This window comes from Rhipicephalus sanguineus, chromosome 8, assembly GCF_013339695.2.
Source record: "Rhipicephalus sanguineus isolate Rsan-2018 chromosome 8, BIME_Rsan_1.4, whole genome shotgun sequence".
Lineage (NCBI taxonomy): Eukaryota > Metazoa > Arthropoda > Arachnida > Ixodida > Ixodidae > Rhipicephalus > Rhipicephalus sanguineus.
Window position 1 is genome coordinate 155099666 of NC_051183.1, and position 19083 is coordinate 155118748.

Below are 19083 nucleotides of genomic sequence, written 5' to 3' on the forward strand. Positions count from 1 at the left end.
ACAAGACCTACCAAGGCCATTTGAAACAGTTGTTCAAGCCTGCAGCTGAGGTGGCTTCAGACAAGGTATTTGCAGATGCGGTTGTTGCTGTGAAAAGAGTATACAGAGAGATGGACACTGGTTTTTCTAAAAATGTTACTGTTGTCTTCGACGGCACCTGGATGACGCGTGGTCATCAGTCGCATATTGGAGTAGGGTGCATAACAGAATTCCATACGGGGCTTGTGCTCGACAGAGTTGTCCTCTCGAATTTCTGCCTCGGGTGCCGTCTGGGACCGGCAGAGAATGACCCTGCATATCCCCAGTGGAGGCAGCACCATCAGTGCCAAAAAAACACAGATGTTGGATCTGGTCGCATGGAGGTGGAGGCCGCACTGCAGCTTTTTGGCCGGTCATTGACCAAGAATGGTCTAAGATACTGCAGTGTGGTTTGTGATGGAGACAGCAGAGTTTTTCAGGCGTTGAGTGAGGAGCAACCATATGGTTTTATCCAAATAACTAAGGAAGATTGTATAAACCATGTGAAGAAGAGGATGGGAACTGCGCTCCGCTCTCTTGTCACCAAAGCAAGAAAAGGGGAGCCACTAGGCGGAAAAGGAGGCCTTACTCAAGACCTCATCAAGAGGCTCACGAACTACTATGGACAAGCCCTCCGCAACAACAGCAACGATGTTGCTGCAATGCACAAGGCCGTGATGGCGACATACTATCATGTCACATCCACCGATGAGAGTCCCCACCATGAGCTATGCCCCCCTGGCCCTTCGAGCTGGTGTACGCACAGAGTCGCAGAGGCAAAAGGAGGTGCACAACCACCCCACAAGTACAAGATTTCAGGCAGAGTTGCCCAAGCCCTGTTGCCTGTGTATGAACGCCTTGCAGATACACAGCTGCTTGAGCGGTGTAAAGGGGGCAAAACACAGAATGCAGCTGAAAGCTTGCATTCTGTGATTTGGTCACTTCTATCTAAGGACCAACATGCCTCACTTTTTGCTGTCGAGACAGCGGTAAATGAGGCAATATTAAAGTACAATTCAGGATGCGTACGGATGTACTCAGAAAGCTGTGCCGCACTGGGTGTACGTCCTGGTGCCATTGCCCTCCAGAGGGCACAAGAAAAAGACCGCCTGCGTCTCAGAAGAGCACGAAAAAGTGAACCGACCAAGGGACAGAGATCCAAGAAGATGTGTCTTGGCAATGATGCCAAATACTATAGCCCTGGGGCTTTTTAATAAAGGTGCAACGTTTCCAAAACTTCAAAAGCCATTTTCTCAGATGTGTTTTTTTTGTCAACCACCCCGCTCGTGGAAAGCATTGCACGACTATGGCTGTACCGATTTTCATTCCGTTTGTTTTATTCTCATTCATAGACTGTGCCATACTTCATGACAGTCTTAAAATTTTAGTTTAGACTTCCATTTATTTTTAATTTCACAATTACCGAATGACACAACTTGCTGAAGCACATTCATATGCAAGTAATGCCCAGCAAAAAATTTTTAGGGCAGTAAAAAAAAAATCTGGCACTGTGTTCGAGTACAAGCAATATGTAAGCACACATACAAAGTTATTCCAACACCTTAGCATGTTTCATCACTGTGCCAGGCTTTCCACGAACTAGAAACTTGAGATTTTTTATAAAATGAAAACTAACAAAGATATCTTAACGAAAATTTATATTTATCTCTTTAATGTGATTTCTAGTGTGTATGCCAAATTTCATCAACCTAGAACAAGAAACTAAAAAGTTACAAACGATCCCCACGTCCCCCCTTAAAAGCCAGGTAAACTGGATCACAGAAGTGCATGAACTGCCTGGAGAATAAATTTTACATTCTAAGAAGGCATACTGTCTCGCTCTCTACTTTTCTAATCAACAACCTAGGGGAACTTAAGTTCTTATTTTGCACTCGGGAATATTTTTGTCGGCATCCGATTCGAATAAAGAAGGTGGTGTTTTCTCTCGGACGGAATCGAAAACACGTCGTAAGAAGCGGGATCGGTGTAAAATTGCGTCGTATAACAAAGGTTTTAAATAGGGGTGTGCGAATATTCGAAATTTCGAATATTTTTCGAATAGTGTTTGCTATTCGATTCGATTCGCACTGAAATTTTACTATTCGAACTTCCCTAACACAAATGCAGTCAACGTCCGGTTGAAAGTGACCCCTTCAGATTTTCAATATGCTTCACCTCATTACACTCTCGTATTGCGGCAAAGCTGCCTTTCAAGCTCCGTTACGGTCGAACTTAGCCAAGAGACAGTCAACGTCTGATTGGAAGTGGTCCCTAGATTTTCAATATGCTTCACCTCCTCACACCCCCGTATTGCGGCAAAGCTGCCTTTCAAGGTCCGTTACGGTCGAACTTAGCCAAGAGACAGTCAACGTCCGTTTGAAAGTGGTTCTTAGATTTTTCAATATGCTTCACCTCATCACACCCCCGTATTGCGGCAAAGCTGCAGTCATGGGCACGTTACCAGTAAAAAGTAACAGTGTTACAGTTACAGTTACCTAAGCCAAAAAAGTAACTCTGTTACAGTTACAGTTACAGAGTTTCCGAAAGTAACTTGTTACAGTTACAGTTACTGTGCAAAAGTAACGTCGTTACTTTTCCGTTACTGTATAAAATAATAGATCACAAATCAAATTATAGAATTTATTTAATAAGGGTTGCACGTCGTAAAACCCTAGACGAAGGAAACATAAAAGGGGGCCCAACACCAGCAATCACTTTGAACGCCTCTTACTTGAAGTGGAAAACGTGGTTGATGTACTGGAACGACGACAGTATATCCTAAGGCGTTTATTAACTACAGTAAAAGCTCGTTAATTCGGATTTCTAGGGACCGGAAAAAATGTCCGAATTAACCGAATGTCCGAATTATCGAATGGTCGAAATAAACACAATAAATGCACGAGTTTTTTCAACATACCTTTACTTAACAAAGTAATCGCGGATGCTTGTGTTTTCAAGCAGAAATTCGCGCGGACACAATTTTTCTGAGCCCTTCAAGGTGCTCAGCAGCTCGCATGATGTCTGCACTACCGCAAAAGTTTCACCCGTCATCCACACTTTTCGGTTGGCACGGTAATCCACGGGAAGATTGTTGTTCTTAAAGCAGCGTGGCTTTTGAACCTTTCCGATAACGAGAAGCGGCAAGCGCTCTGTTCCTGTCACGTTGGGGGATAAAAGTACGGTTACTCGTTCCTTGCTTCTTGCCGCCGATTGAAGGATCCCCTTTCATCACTTTTCATCACTTCTTGTCGGGAGAGCCCGTTATTCAGAGCACGCAAAATTTCTACTTTGGTGGTGAAGTCCTTGGCCTCGTACTTGGGCCGCTTCGCCGGCGTTGCCATCGGCGGAGAGTGCGGTCGCACGAGAAGTCGGCACAAAAGCACCAGCAACGATCAAGCTAAAGGAGCCGTACTGAAACTTTCCTCGATAAATCGGCGATCAACGATGCAGCACACCAACGGGAACAAAGCAACAAAACCCACACGCGAAAAAAAGGCGTTCAACCAGTCTCAATCCAAGCCAAGTCGATAATTGATGTCCATGGCGATGCTGCGTTTGAGCTTCACTTCTGTTCCGAATTGTTCTTTTTTCGTTTTCGAGCCTCGCCAGCGGCCCGAAAGTCGCCGAATTATCCGATTTGCGGTCAAATCTGTCCGAAATAACGAGTGCCCAGTCTCAGAGTGATGCGTATATTTACAGGGACCAGATGACGTGTCCGAATTAACCGATTTTCCGAATTAACGAGAGTCGAATTAACGAGCTTTTACTGTATACCCAGAAGCGCATGCGAAGAGCAGCGGGGAGTGCATCACGAGTGGTTATGACGTCCATTGTGTCTGCTCCATATGTTTAAGGTGTGTCAGACTGTTCGGAAAGCTTCCGGTCCGCTGGGCATACAAACCGTTTTTAAGTCCCGTTATTATACCTTGGAACATGACAACGTGTGTTCACGAAATCATAAGACTGCACACCTGCGGATGATCATGGCGGTATCTAAAAGTGCGATGCGGGGATCGGCGAAATGGGCAGGAAATGATCAACGAGGCCTAAAGAACTCAAGCGGAATGTCGCTAACGCAACCCATGCAACGCGTTCTAAGACCGAGCTTGTTGAGCACTGCTGGATGACAGGTCAGGACCTAAACAATGCGACAACGCCGGTTTGTGAACGAAGGTGGGGAAAAGCAACCCCTGGAATCGTGGTTCATTCGCCGCGGCTTGCAAAAACAGCCGCGGCCCCCCACTAATCATTTACAAGGACATGTGTGACTAGTGGACTGGTTGACCTCGGCTCATTTTTTTTTCTTTTTTAGGATGCCACCTGCATTGGGGGTGAAACGTCTGTCATTTTGTTAATAATTGTTGCATTAAGTCGGAGTAAACATTTTACAACCAGTTACAAAGAAGTTCTAAAATATCGTTTCGCTAGTTCACGGAATTTCTGGCCTTAGCCGTATCGCGTTCTGCTGTTTTCTAGCCACCTGTCAAACACGATTAGCTCGGAGCCTCAGACGACGGAGACTATAAACATGGCATCCTAATGCTCCTCCACCTGTACACCAAGAACATAGCTAGATGCTCAAATGATGAAAAGGATATATATGCTGAAAAAAAAAAAAAACGGACGCGAACTTAGCAGGCTGTTCAGTTGAACCACGATTGATTTACATGTTGCGTTAATGACAGACCTCCAACCTCGGTCTTCTGCAGGGAAGATAATACGCTTAGTCACCTCTCCTAAACTGCGAGGGGAGCCCTATTCTGGAAAGTTGAGGGGTGGAGAGGATATATGGTAAAGAAGGAAGTTTGAAAAAGTGTTGCTGTTGGATAATTTTTCATAAAGACAGAAGTAACTGTAACGGTATTTTCCGTTACAGTTACTGCGAAAAAAGTAACAGTGTTACAGTTACAAGTTCCTCTAACTTAAAAGTAACTAGTTACTGTTACAAGTTACTGAAAAAAGTAACTAGTTACCAGTAACGCGTTACTAGTAACTAGTTGCTGCCCAAGACTGCAAAGCTGTCTTTCAAGCTCCGCCACGGTCGCAAATGTATTAACTCGAGAAAACGCTGGTTCCAATATGGAGATGAAAGATGTGGCAGAGTTGGGGGCTCAATTAATGCTGTTTTGGACCTGAAATTTGGGCAGGATGTCCAAAAAATCGGAAGCCGAAGCTTTTTAGCATCCAAAATTTCAGATGTTCTTATATATTGATGTCTACGAGGCAGATTTGGAACTCCGGACTTGAAGGGAGCACACCCTTGTCCACCACGTCAGTTGGGCTTCCACAGAAGTTGAAAGAGGAGGAGAAGCTGAGGAAATGGCATCTTTGCCCATCACGTGTAAAGTGTTGTCGGCAACACTTTGGTTGCGCAAAATCCTGTACATAAATACAATTCGGCCTCTACATTGCCTCATTGTTGATAAGAAAACTATGAAACACCACCCTGCCAGCGCTTCATCAACCTAGCGAAAAGAAACACTTTCATGTTGCTATCTCACAAGAACATACTTAGGGATTCTCTGCAACTTTTTCTGTAATTTCACTTCGAATTATTCGAAAAATGTTTGAGAAATATTCGAAAATTATTCGAAATTATTCGATTCGATTCGCACTCAATCTTTATTATTCGAATTCGCTTCGCACCCAGAATTTTGCTATTCGCACAGCTCTAGTTTTAAATACATTATTTCTATGGGGGTTTTGCCGGGACCAAGCCGATTCGTCGTAAAATGCGGGTCGCCGCAAAACCGGTGGACGTATAATCGAGGTTCCACTGTATTTCTGAAATGTGCAGCTTTTTCTGCATGAACCTGTGAGTCAGGGAGGGGTTCTCAAACTGGGTTCCATGAAGGGCATTTCAGGGTTCTGCGAGCCAAGCTATTAGAACATGTGCTTATTCATCCTGTTTGCACCTGTGAACAGGCATGACTTATTAAGGCAAGAACTGTGTATGTATGTGTGGTGTCCTCACCGAGCAGTCCAGAAGAACGAGCTCGGTAGTAAAAGTCTAAAACGTCTCGTGGATACTCAAATGAACGAATGAAGGGAATTACAATATGTTCGTCGGTGACAGCATAAACACAAGTTTCATCTCTTCCTCGGGTCGTTTCATCTCTGCCTCAACCGCATTTGTCCCTAGCACTAGCGCACTTTTACTCGCACGTGAAACAGACGATGTGTAAGCGATGTTATCGGTTTGGACTCTGTACAGATCAGCAGCGACCGCAAAATCCCGCTGACAGTGTTCATATAATTGCTATCGCAGAACCCCCCCGTTGAGTAGATCTCCCGGATTCCGTTCCTCCAAACTTGGCAGGTATGCCTGTGTACCATCTACAGTAACACTAAAAGCCACCATCACCTAAACATCCCGCCTTATTTTGCCCATACAGACACTTCACTTTCAAATACAGTCTAATCCCGCTACAACGAAATTGACGGGACGTGCGAAAAAGTTCATTAGCACGGCGTTTCATTGCAGCGAAATGTCATGTATAGACCACAAAAGTTGGGAAGATTTAATGACTATGACTTGTCCTTTGGTCTCGGCAAGCGCGTGCATTATGTTTTGCATTGAACTCTCGCTAACTCAGACGTACTTGGCCGCACACTGAGTGAACATAATTTCACGCGCATAACACGCACAACATGTACTGAAAATTTGGAGCTAAACTCGTGGTGCGGGTTAGACAGTCAAATGTCGATACAACGAATATCAAGGGACTGCTAAAGATCATTTGTTATTTTGAAAAGTTAATGTGAAGAAATCAAAACTTCGCGCTACAATCGTAAATGCAACCAAATGAGTCACCTACCTGTGTTGAGTATAGATCCGTGATTGCGTTATTCTCTAATAAACGCCAAAATAACAAACACGAAATATTACGGAATGAGTGCACGTTTATTTGAGGAAGAGTATTTGCCTGATGGGTGCACCTCAACTGCTCCAAAACAAACTCTTCAGAGTGCGCATTCTTCTTATGCACTTCAATGCATTGTCATGAGATACCGATTCTTTGCGTTGGTTCGCACACGCTGTTTCAAGGTCATCTTCGCTCTCTTCGTCCTCGTCGCCGTTTCCTTTCATGACAAATGGTATGGATCTTTCGGTCGTCAGTTCAGCCAACGGGCATAGTTCGTTGTTGCACTGTGTGTGGTGTTCAGATGTTAGTGAAGCATGCACGGGTACTCTTCGGCAACTTCATTCCATAGGTCACTCGCGTTGCATTTTGCATTGTCGCCGCATTCCTTTTGTGGAGCTCATCGTGAATTTACAACCACCAAGCTAAAGGTGAGAAAACAGCTGTGTAACAACCGTGCAGACAGAGCTGCCCGACGAAACAAAGGCAATGAGTCGAAGCCTGACACGGAAAATAAGTACAGGCGATGGTGATGGCGATAGGGCTGTCGCACATTTGAATAGGGCAGGTGCATAGAGAAATACACGGACGTTTTGATGATGATGATAGTGGCACGTACGGAGCTGGGCATTGTTTCCACTACCGCAAGTAACTTTTTAAATTCACTATTTGTTATTTTGAAGTGTTGTGGAGATACAAGGGTGATAAAATTCGATACGGTATTCTGAAACATTCAGTATTTTGAAATTCGTAGTAGTGAAATATCTTTACATTAAACCAATGGACATTTGGAGGGGGATTTTTCCAATAGTCGTTAATATAAAAAAAAAAGAAATCGTTAATCTGAGATTCGCTGCAATAAGATTTGACTGTACGGTGTACAATTTCGGTGCACAAGTTGGCTACACAGCACACTTTCACGGTAATGCATGGAAGGCAGCTTTGCATCAATACACGGGTATCTTTTTTCTTCCTCCCACGGTTTGTAGTGGAGAGTGCTTGTTATATGCAGGGTGAGTTATACACAAGAAAATACGATACTCAGACTACCCTTGGAGCATGCCAGAGCTTCGCTAGAGGCCAACTGTAAACTAAGTGTCAAAGTTCCGCACTACCATAGTCGTAAGCGAACGACAGGAAAACAATAACGCCTCGTACCATTTTACGGCTGCGTACCTTCGAAGCTTATTCGCTATCGATGATAGCAATGGTAGCGACTGCAGTTTTCTGCGCAGTGATTGCGGCAAACCAGAGTTCCGTTTTCAGTGTGTGTGTGCTGGGCGTGTGTGTGCCGTCAGAACTGCGTTATTGCTATTCTTGATCATGACTACCGCGGTTTTGCCCGCAGCGTTGTGGCAAGCAGCATTGCTTTGGGTCAGTACGTGTCGGGTGCACGCATAATTTTGTGGTCAATATGTCGCATCGACATGACCACAGTTGTGTTTGGTTGCGGCAGAATGTAGTTACGTTTGGACGGCGTGGATGCCTTCATAACGGCGTGGGTGCCTTCATAACTCCGCGGTTATCGTTCATGTTTGCAGAGCTAGTGACGACGAGCAGTCGTTTTGTTTTGGGTGCTATGTCAAAAACATTGCGGGAGTTCTTGAAGAACGCACATCAAACCCGCCGGCAGAATCATGGCAGATGGATGACCTGTCATCGAGCATCTCAATGGCGAAAAATTTACAGGGATGCGTGTGTGGTGGCAGAAAACGTGTCTCTGATGAAGACGCGGGTCTTGTGATGCGGCTGCATGGCTCTGGAAGTCACGAGCCAACGAGAAATGGTCGAGTTGCTAGCGAAATTTCACGGCAATCCTAGGCAAGGTCCTTTTCCTGATGTGATAGCATTCGCGAAAACTTCGTTGAAGCGGAAGTACCGAGGAAAAGTATTCGTGGTGACGAAACATTTTTCGCAATGTTTCATATACAGTAAAAGCTCGTTAATTCGACTCTCGTTAATTCGGAAAATCGGTTAATTCGGACACGTCATCTGGTCCCTGTAAATATACGCATCACTCTATGAGACTGGGCGCTCGTTATTTCGGACAGATTTGACCGCAAATCGGATAATTCGGCGACTTTCGGGCCGCTGGCAAGGCTCGAAAACGAAAAAAGAACAACTCGGAACAAAAGTGAAGCTCAAACGCAGCATCGCCATGGACATCAATTATCGACTTGGCTTGGATTGAGACTGGTTGAACGCCTTCTTTTCGCGTGTGGGTTTTGTTGCTTTGTTCCCGTTGGTGTGCTGCATCGTTGATCGCCGATTTATCGAGGAACGTTTCAGTACGGCTCCTTTAGCTTGATCGTTGCTGGTGCTTTTGTGCTGACTTCTCGTGCGACCGCACTCTCCGCCGATGGCAACGCCGGCGAAGCGGCCCAAGTACGAGGCCAAGGACTTCACCACCAAAGTAGAAATTTTGCGTGCTCTGAATAACGGGCTCTCCCGACAAGAAGTGATGAAGAGTGATGAAAGGGGATCCTTCAATCGGCGGCAAGAAGCAAGGAACGAGTAACCGTACTTTTATCCGCCAACGTGACGGGAACAGAGCGCTTGCCGCTTCTCGTTATCGGAAAGGTTCAAAAGCCACGCTGCTGTAAGAACATCAACAATCTTCCCGTGGATTACCGTGCCAACCGAAAAGCGTGGATGACGGGTGAAACTTTTGCGGTACTGCAGACATCATGCGAGCTGCTGAGCACCTTGAAGGGCTCAGAAAAATTGTGTCCGCGCGAATTTCTGCTCGAAAACAGACAAGCAACCGCGATTACTTTGTTAAGTAAAGGTATGTTGAAAAAACTCGTGCATTTATTGTGGTTATTTCGACCATTCGATAATTCAGACATTCAGTTAATTCGGACATTTTTTCCGGTCCCTAGAAATCCGAATTAACGAGCTTTTACTCATGGCAGATGGACGACCTGTCATCGAGCATCTCAATGGCGAAAAATTTACAGGGATGCGTGTGTGGTGGCAGAAAACGTGTCTCTGATGAAGACGCGGGTCTTGTGATGCGGCTGCATGGCTCTGGAAGTCACGAGCCAACGAGAAATGGTCGAGTTGCTAGCGAAATTTCACTGCAATCCTAGGCAAGGTCCTTTTCCTGATGTGATAGCACTCGCGAAAACTTCGTTGAAGCGGAAGTACCGAGGAAAAGTATTCGTGGTGACGAAACATTTTTCGCAATGTTTCATATAGATGGCTGACGGGGAATCGAAAGTTATTTGTTGTGGGGGAAATTTCATTGTAGTGGAAGTTCGTTATAGTGGGATTCGACTGTACAGTTTTCTTCCTTGTGTAATCGAAAACTGGAATTCATTGCCTGGGTCTACTCATTCTCTTCCTTTCAGTTTATTCTTAGAAACTATTGAATAGTAGGAACATCTGTTTCCTTTTGCTTGTTAATACAGTTAAACCTGGATATAACAAAACTGACAAATTTCCTAAAAAAATTTGTTATAAACAGGTTTTCGTTATACAGTCAAACCCGTTTATAACGAACTCGAAAGTGTCGCGAAAAGTGGTCGTTATATCAGTAGTTCGTTGTATATGGACTCGCCCTTAAAAACGTGCGCTTAGCGGCCAAGCCGGTTTTTTTTTTTTTTTTCTTTGTGCACTTTTATTAAAGTGCTAACAACCCCTTCAGTGACAAGCTAAGCCTTTTCGCGTCGTGAAGCGACACCCGCTGCGTGCTCACGAGTGAATTAACCGCCTTTGCAATGAGCTGACACCGTTTCACCAAAGCGCGGTACCGCGACGTGGAGCCGATCATCCCTGGCTAGTTGCGTGCAGCGCGTCGCCTACTCGAGTCGCGGAGTCACTGCCGGGCCGCTTGCTGTACGCCGTATGCGCGCGTTTGTACGTTCTTCGTGCTTGCTTCACTCCGGACCATGCACGGGTGCGGCGACTAGCCTCCTCGTTCAACGCGGTGAAAACAAGCATTTTCCAAGCAACGCGCACTCTACGTCTTCGCGATGCTCTCGCGGCCCTGCACGACGATGGGCGGCGCACTTCAGTTGTCACCTAGTCAAACACGCAGTATACACTCGCTGTCAGTGCATCGATGTTTCTCGGTGCCCGCGCCGCTCAACAACAGCGAGCTACTTTCGCTTTTACAAAGCGACGCGCACTTTAAAGCGGTCTCGCACGACGCGGCGGCAGCGAACTTGCGAACGGCAGCATGGCTAAGCATGGTGTGCTCGTACCGCCGTCAATCCGCAGTGTACGGCATAAGTCACATGCGCAGCCGAGCAGATATCTACAGATGCCTGTGATAAGGTTGTCGGCTATGAGGCATAGTGGCATGTTCATCGACGGCCGCCACCTCGCCTTCGCTCTTTTCTGATGTTTATCCGCGAAGGCATCGCTGCAATTGCGCGGAACTCGTAATCACCGATCGACCGACTGGTCTGCCGTTACCGAAAAGACGGACGACTTTTCGCGGCACATTGTGGCGTCGACGAGTTTAGGGACGCAGTGAACCTTTTTGCGATGGAAAGTTATCGCGGTTATCACTTCTTGCATTTATGCCTTCTTGCGTTCCAAGGCATTGTTTGGTTCATCGCAGGCGGTCGTAGCTGCAGAGAACGGCGTCAGGAAAGGTTACCGTGCGAAAGCTGACCGCAAGGCTTCATGCTGCCTACTATTTTTTTTTCCCTCACTGCCATTCTACCACTGAAGAAACGCCTGGAAAGTGAGCGACCTCGCTCGCAGCGTCCGAAATCTGCGTGCGGTGTTCGCCGATCTGGGTATCTTAGTCTCAAGTAAACTGGAGCGGGGCACGCGCGAGCGCGCGCCTCTGTCACGCTTTAGAAGGCATGTTTTAATTTTTTGTCGCTTCATATGCGCCATATTTTTACCGCGACCGTGTCCGAAATGTTCATTGTAAAAGTAGGAGGCTTTGAAAAATGTTCGCTATATCTGGACGCAGCTTCAATGGCATAGGAAAATCGTAAGTGCACCCAAATATGGTCATTATAACCGATAGATCGTTATATGTGGGATCGTTATAAGTGGGTTCGACTGTATCCAGTTTCAGCATGAAAATTCGTAGAAGAAACCCACAAATTAAACACAAGGGGTATTGAAGGCAGAGCTCACCGAAAACATTTATTTAGCAGCAAAAAACTGCGTTATTTTGCTCTATTGCTTGTTTGTGAGGGATGGCAATACTGAACGTTCATAGGACGTCAATACAACACTGCTCCGTAATCGTCTAGCCGTGACTTTCGAGATTGGCTTCGGCAACATGCCTGCTGGAGCCAATGGTCTCGCGAACTACGGTGCTACGCAAGACGGCAAAGCATGTGCCGAGTCGACCTCCGCAGATCCAACGTCGTCACCATGGTCGCAGACATTTTCCATCAGCACCTGATCTGACATTGCCTCAGTAGTGGCGACACAATTGCCGCATTAAAAAAAATTGCAAAGCTACACGTTGTCAGGGGCTGCTCTATGCACGCGCAGTGAAACCACGCACGCGCACACGGTGTCGAAAATGAAGAGCGAACTCCATATGCTGCGCGAACTCGAACAGCGCTGCACGGAGCAAGGATTTTTTTTTAGTGGCATCACCTGGTGTCACGTTAATGAAGTGCAGCTCAAAGACTCGAACAATCGAATCGAATAGTGACGCTGCCAACGCAAAAGCCTTTTTTTTAAAGGGGTAGTGACACGAATATTTTCACTTCTCGTTTTTTTTGCGTCAAATGAAAGCCCAAGCCCTCAAGAGCCTAGAAAAGGTAGTGCTAAGCACGAGTGCACCCTGAAAAAGTAATTACAGTGAGTTTTTAAAAGCTAGTTTCGGTTCCTACTGTACCCTGACGTCACGACACGGTATGAGTTTCTCGTCACGTGCTCGCGCAATACATAGTGACGTTTCCACGGCCGCTCCGTACTGTGGCTCCGTTGGCGACGTACAAGCGGCCATTTTGAATGTTTTGTTGACGCACAAGCGGCCATCTTGAAAGTTTTGGTACCTGACGTCATCAGAACCAACGTTACTAGAACAAACTCAGTTTAAAAGCTCCGCCGGAGAGGCGGTCCGCGTGGTGGTCGTGAGAACTAGTGGCGCTGCTGTCACGTCTAGCTCCCGCGGCTGGCGCTTGCTGTGATTGGCGCCGCCGATGTACGAGCGCACATGGTTTACAGCGACGTCTGCGCTTTGTTAGCTCGTCATTTTTGCGACTGTTCTTGACCAGGCTTAGCGTCTTGTACGAAGACACGTGCATGATGTACGAAGCGTAACGAGGGCGAACAGATTCACAGTGCGGTATGCCGATTTGCTTTGCGCCGGGCTGCAAGAGCGGCTACCGCAATGACGACTCCGCTACACGACACTTCCGCTTGACGACACTTCTTCGGACCTCCAAACAACCCTACGCCATACAAGCCTTGCATCGCAAAGATAGAAAGCTTACAGCGAAATGCAATGTCTGTGACGTTACTTTTGAGAGTGACGACATTGTAAAGCGCTATCGTCGTGTCGTTGCGGGACAAGAAGTTTTGATCACACGTGGAAAGTGGGAACTCGCGCCCGCTGCCGTGCCGCACTTGTTCCCAGCACTTCCTACCCACATTTCAAAGCCAAAATGTTCGGGACGAAGGCGCAAATCCTCCCCCCCCCCCCCCCCCCCCCCCCCCCCACAAAAAAAAATAATAACGCACGGCGTCCCGCGAAAGCCCGGTGCCCAGTTTGGAGGAGCCGCCAGAAATTGAACAGCAAAACGAAAGGCAGGCGATTACATATATACGCTACACAGTCTGAGAGTTGCATCACACTGACATTCGCATAGACGTGCGCAGGGTTCCATCAGGGGGGGCGAATGTTCATCGCAGCGCCCCCCCCCACCCTACTAAATCAATGTATGCGGCAGATTTTACGCCCCCCCCCCCCCCCCCACTCTTAGGTGACTAGAAGGGTCAATGTACGGGGCAGATTTTGCGCCTCCCCTCTTAGGTGATTAGGGGGAGCGGCCGCCCCCCCCCCCCCGCTCCCCCCCCCCCTGTGCGCACGCCTATGGACATTCGATCAGTTGTCAACTGTCGCTATGCCTTCAAAGCAGTGGATTTTCTAGAGATTTTACGACAAGGTATCGAACAAGATGTGCGGAATATTTTACACTCGCCGGCTCGGGAACGGACTGCTCAGCGCAAATATTTGACACGGTACACATAGAAAAGACGAGGACCATCGCTGGTCCACGTCTTTTCTATGTGTACCGTGTCAGTTTTTTCGCGCTGAGTAGTTTAATAATGGAATACCAGGTAGCCCAATCCCCCACTTTGCTTCGAGAACGGTGACTTACTTGTGCAAAAGATAATTGTAGTTGACGGGCAGTTTAACTGCGTAGTGAACGGCTACAGCACGAAACGCAAACGGCTGTCGTAGAGTGTAAGAAGTGCTGCGGGCATGGAACATCTACTCGGTAAAGTTGAAAAACTGAAGTTGTGCGAAGGAGTCAATACTAACGATTCTTCTAGCGACAGAGTACGCGCGAATAACTGCTCGGTGCTCACATCACGGCCGATCTGTTCGAATTGTTTAAGGCAGCGTAGAAAGATGCGACGTAGAAAGATGAAACACCGAAAATACAACTATCTGCTGAAAAAATTGCTCAGAGACGACATCTATTCGATGTAATCCTACACTGAGATTTCAGTTACAGGGTTCTCGTAAAATTTTCCGATTTTGGCTCAGCATTCCTTTAACCGTCGCGAAAACGTGTCTTGTAAACAATGCAAAGCATTGGTGATGTTTTTCGAGAAAGTTTTTTCAATAAATTGTAGACAACGTGAGTACTGTTCTTCTAGAACTTTTTTGTATCTCGAGTAAGTACGCTTCTTTGTACACGATAAAGGCTTTTACAAACGTGCTAGGTTGTTCTTGGTCTAGATAAAACGGCAGCGGCTAAAATTGTGATGGGAGTTATAAACATTACGCTGGAAACCCTCATTCGCTTAGAAACTCGAATGCTTGGAAGTTAAGCGCAATGTATAGCTCAAATATAGACCGAACATCGATTCTTAGCCAATCAATGAAGAACGCACGCGGGCCAATGCATCATACGACCTTATCAGGCACGTAGCCAGGATTTTTTTTGGGGGGGGGGCCCAAGGCCTAATTGTTCGAAAGAAAGTCTTTCCATTGCAAAAATAAAACAAACGTTGCCCGGGAATATAGAAGGCCGGACGAATTTCGGGGGGGGGGCCCGGGCCCCCCGGGCCCCCCCCTTGCCTACGTGCCTGGACCTTATGCATATCCACCTAAGTAGTCCGCAAATGAGATGCGCGAGCGTCGAATGAAAGAATGATAATTGTTTGAGTTTGCCACTAGTACAATAAGAAAGTTGCCGCGCAGTGGCCGCGAGCAACTGCGCGGTGGACCGCAGCGTTATGCCGTGGCAGCAGACGACGCGCCGATAGTGGCGCAAGACGGAACTGCAGCGCCGCTAGTTCTCGCGACCGCCGTTCGGACCACCCTCCTCCGCTGGCGGAGATACGGAGCTTTGAAACTGAGTTTGTTCTAGTAACGTTGATCAGAACTAGCCAGACTGCTGCGTGAAGTCACCAGAATTAGTACCGTAGCCTGACGTCAAGCTAGTGTCGATGTCGGTAGGTTCGCCATGAAAAAAATTGACTTTAATATCAAAATAAAATATCTTATCAGGATTTGCTGAGCTTCACACTTGCTCAGAATCGTCTCTGCATACAGGAGATTTGTATGGCAGAGTAAACTTGCCTTCGAAAAAAGGTGTCAGTACCCCTTTAAGAAAGCCAGCGCGGTTAGCGTGGTGGCACCTGCAAGCGGCTGGACGAGGTTTAAAGGGGGGGAGGGGAGGGGCACGCTGGTGCAGGTGCCCGCAGCGGCAAGAAAGCTTACTCGAGGAACGGCCTGCTCGCCTCATGCACACCTGCATGCATAAACGAGCGCTCGCTCGCGCCTCGCAGTCACTGGGGCTTCGAGCGCGCCGTGTGCGACGACGCTGCTTCGAGCTCTCGTCGTCGGGGTAACTGCAGAAGATGCATGCGGCTCCTGCTCGTGCCAAAATGACAAAATTCGGGACAAGATCCCTAGGTTGTCAGCGGTGAAAATTCGTTATATCGAGGGTGTCTCCCGCTGCGACTTTGTTACATAGAGGTCGCAAATACATGTGTGTCCTTGGAGTAACGGTGGGGAATAGGAAAAAAATTACACCATCTCCCGCTAAAGGGGACCATGAGGCAATGTGAAGCCGGAGCACTTGCACGATCGCGTTCCATTGGCGTTCGTTGGGCATGCTACCGACCTCGTGTCATGAAACGCGAAGAGGAACGCTACGCGCGTCATGTCTTCCCTCTAGCCTTGCCGTTAATTCTCACAGGGCAAGCGGGGAACACGGTCTTCAGGCGCGCAAGGGGGGTAGTGTAGAAGAGGAGAGAGGGGGGGAGGGGACGCGCATGTGCTGGCACACATCGCGGCATTGCACAGGAGAGGGGCACACCATCTCCCGCTAAAGGGGACCATGAGGCGATGTGAAGCAGCGTTTTGGCATGTCGAGCCCGCGTTTCAGAGGGGGGTGGAGACGGGGAGTGGGTGTGTGGAGAGGGTTTGCGCATGCGCAGTAAGGGTGGTCATGCCGCACACCACCGGTTTGAGCTCCCCCATAAGCTGCTTCGCATCTAAAGCTTCGTAATATCAAGGAATTCGTTGTATGGAGGTTCGTTATATGCAGGTTTAACTGTATTCATGTTATCTCTATTGTTCAGTGTTCTGTATTCACATCCACTCCTTCAACAGCCCATCAGGGCTGCACTATGTACGAGTAAGTAAACAAAGTTTGCATGTCGTATGTGTGCAGAGAGACACAGTGGATCCCTCATCCTTGGCATCCCTGCCTTCCCTCGGCATTCGAGACATCCCGGCAGCCGCGAGGGAGTACAGCCTGGCTCTGGTGGCACTTCCGAAAGATGTAAGTGGTCCACCACTGTTCCCTGCTCATAGACACGAAGACAGCTAAATGGGCGAATGTTATGCCGCTACCTTCAAGTGCACGAGCTGTTGTGTGGGTGGTGGTATTTATGGGCAGTGTACAAAGTAGTAACATACATGTGCATTGTACAGCACTCACGGATTGAGACATGACAGATTAGGGCTAAATAATGCATGTACTTTCGTTACCACTGTCTTCATGTCATATCAGCGTAATTTCGACTGGGGCACTTGTATCGGAGCTGATATTACATTTAGTGACATGATGCAGTAATCTCAAACAATTACACTTACCACTTTTTATACTGAAGGTTTTGATGTCGCATTTCAATCCATGAGCATTGTGCATAGTCATGAGTGAAAAAAAACCTGTGATGCCATAATTTCAAACCAGAAACCATTTTGTTCCATTTTCCCGCATGCATAGATGCCTGTGACTGAATATTTGTAATAGATAATGTCTTGGAACTGTATTTTAATGCAGTTTTACAATAGCCGTGAGTGCCTATCTGAATTTGCAGCTTATTGCAACATCGTCATCAATATGACTTGTTTATTGGCTGCTCTGGCTCTCCCATTGATGTTTTGACTGTTTTGTGAGTACAGTAAAAGCTCGTTAATTTGACCCTCGTTAATTCAGAAGATCGAATAATTCGGACGTATACCCCGGTCCTGGCCAGCGTATGCATTGTTTATTGGCACTGTTGTATGTGTTTATTGGCATTGCTGGCACTGTTGTATTGTTTATTGCGACTGTTGGCATTGAGGCACTGTTGTATGTCGCGGTGTTTGATAACCACATAGCTGTACTATTTAGAGTGTTATTTCAGAAAGTACCAATTTGTTGATCCAGTAATCTGCTTATTTGCTAGTGTCGAAAGTAATCACTGAAGAGGCTATTTCAGAACACTTAACTGCATGACATCATTATTTTTGCATTATTGAGTGAAAGATGGAGTGCTCCTGAGATTATTTACTTCTTGAGATTTGCAATGCATCGAAATATTTCGAGCGCTTCGTAAGAGTCCCATAATAATTATTCAGGTGCTTGAGTATAAATGCAGCCTGCTTCTCTAGTGTAAAATAGCTGCTCCAGAGTGCTCCCAGATGCAAAATTACCTGTTCCAGAGTGCTCCAAGATGGAAATTTTTGCTACTACAAAGTGCTCCAGAATGAAAATTTTGCTGCTGCAAAAATTGCTCCAAATCATAAGTCCTCAGTAGCATCACTGCATGTAACAGAATACCTCTGTACAACACAGTGTTTCTTGCTCCAGTCAAATCTCGTATAATGAATCCAGTAACACTGATAGTTGGGCAAGTTGGTATGGTTTCGTGACTCGGTGAAATGGACACCAGATACAACGTCATGACGAGATACTAACGTCACAATATTAGGATCTTCCGTTACGTACACGATTATTTAGTGCTCATAGATGAGAGTCGTTGTTCAATAACAACGAATGAAATTTTAAAGTTGTCAAGCAGGAAGGCATGGGCCTAAAATTCACGCATGAGGTTCCGGAGCAGCAGAAATTAAGATTTCTTGATTTGGTGATTTTCGTGACGCCTGGTCATGTATGTTGGGAATTTTGGCCACACTCCAAAAACGGTCATCTAAATTACTCACCAGCCCACTCCCAAGTAGTGAAGGACGGCATCGCCAGTTTATGCTTGAGGTCGGCTGTCCAGAAGACATGTTGTCATAGAATTAAGGAAAACGTGTTTAGGCAAGTTGGCCGGTCGGAGTGCACCGGTTTCCCGGAACATGTAGTAACCAGAACATGTGAAAAGTTAATCAGAAAAATGAAGGCTGAAGGGAATGGAGACGAGAAAAACAAAAACCTGGAAAGCAACAAGAAAATAGCTGTAGTACCGTATGTGCACAAATTGTCGCAAGGTTGAAGAATGTGGCAGGCCGATTCGGTGTTAAAGTAGTTTTTGCAGTGCCTAATCAGATGGAACGAATATGCACACGTGTCAGCAAAAGGCAAGAGAAAGAAATGAGAAGAAGACTGCACGATGCGGCGTCAACCACCGATCCCCAGCCTCTGACTGCACCACGGAGGTTGTGTACAAGCTTCCCATGTCTTGTGACGCTGTATACATAGGACAAACCAGAAGGTGCACCAGTGTTAAATTAAGGAACACGAGGCCAATTGCAGCACCGATGGCCTTTCACATATACCGTATTTACTCGATTCTACCGCGCCCTCGATTGTAACGCGCA

General features: G+C 46.8%; 1 protein-coding gene across 1 annotated transcript in view; it reads left to right on the forward strand.

Moving 5' to 3' along the window:
• LOC119402420 (staphylococcal nuclease domain-containing protein 1) overlaps nt 1-19083 on the forward strand; it is a 143847-nt gene that overhangs the window by 107457 nt on the left and 17307 nt on the right. Inside the window, exon 15 of the mRNA XM_037669565.2 lies at nt 16724-16834. Coding sequence (XP_037525493.1) covers nt 16724-16834 — 111 coding nt within the window. The remainder of the gene's footprint in view (nt 1-16723; nt 16835-19083) is intronic.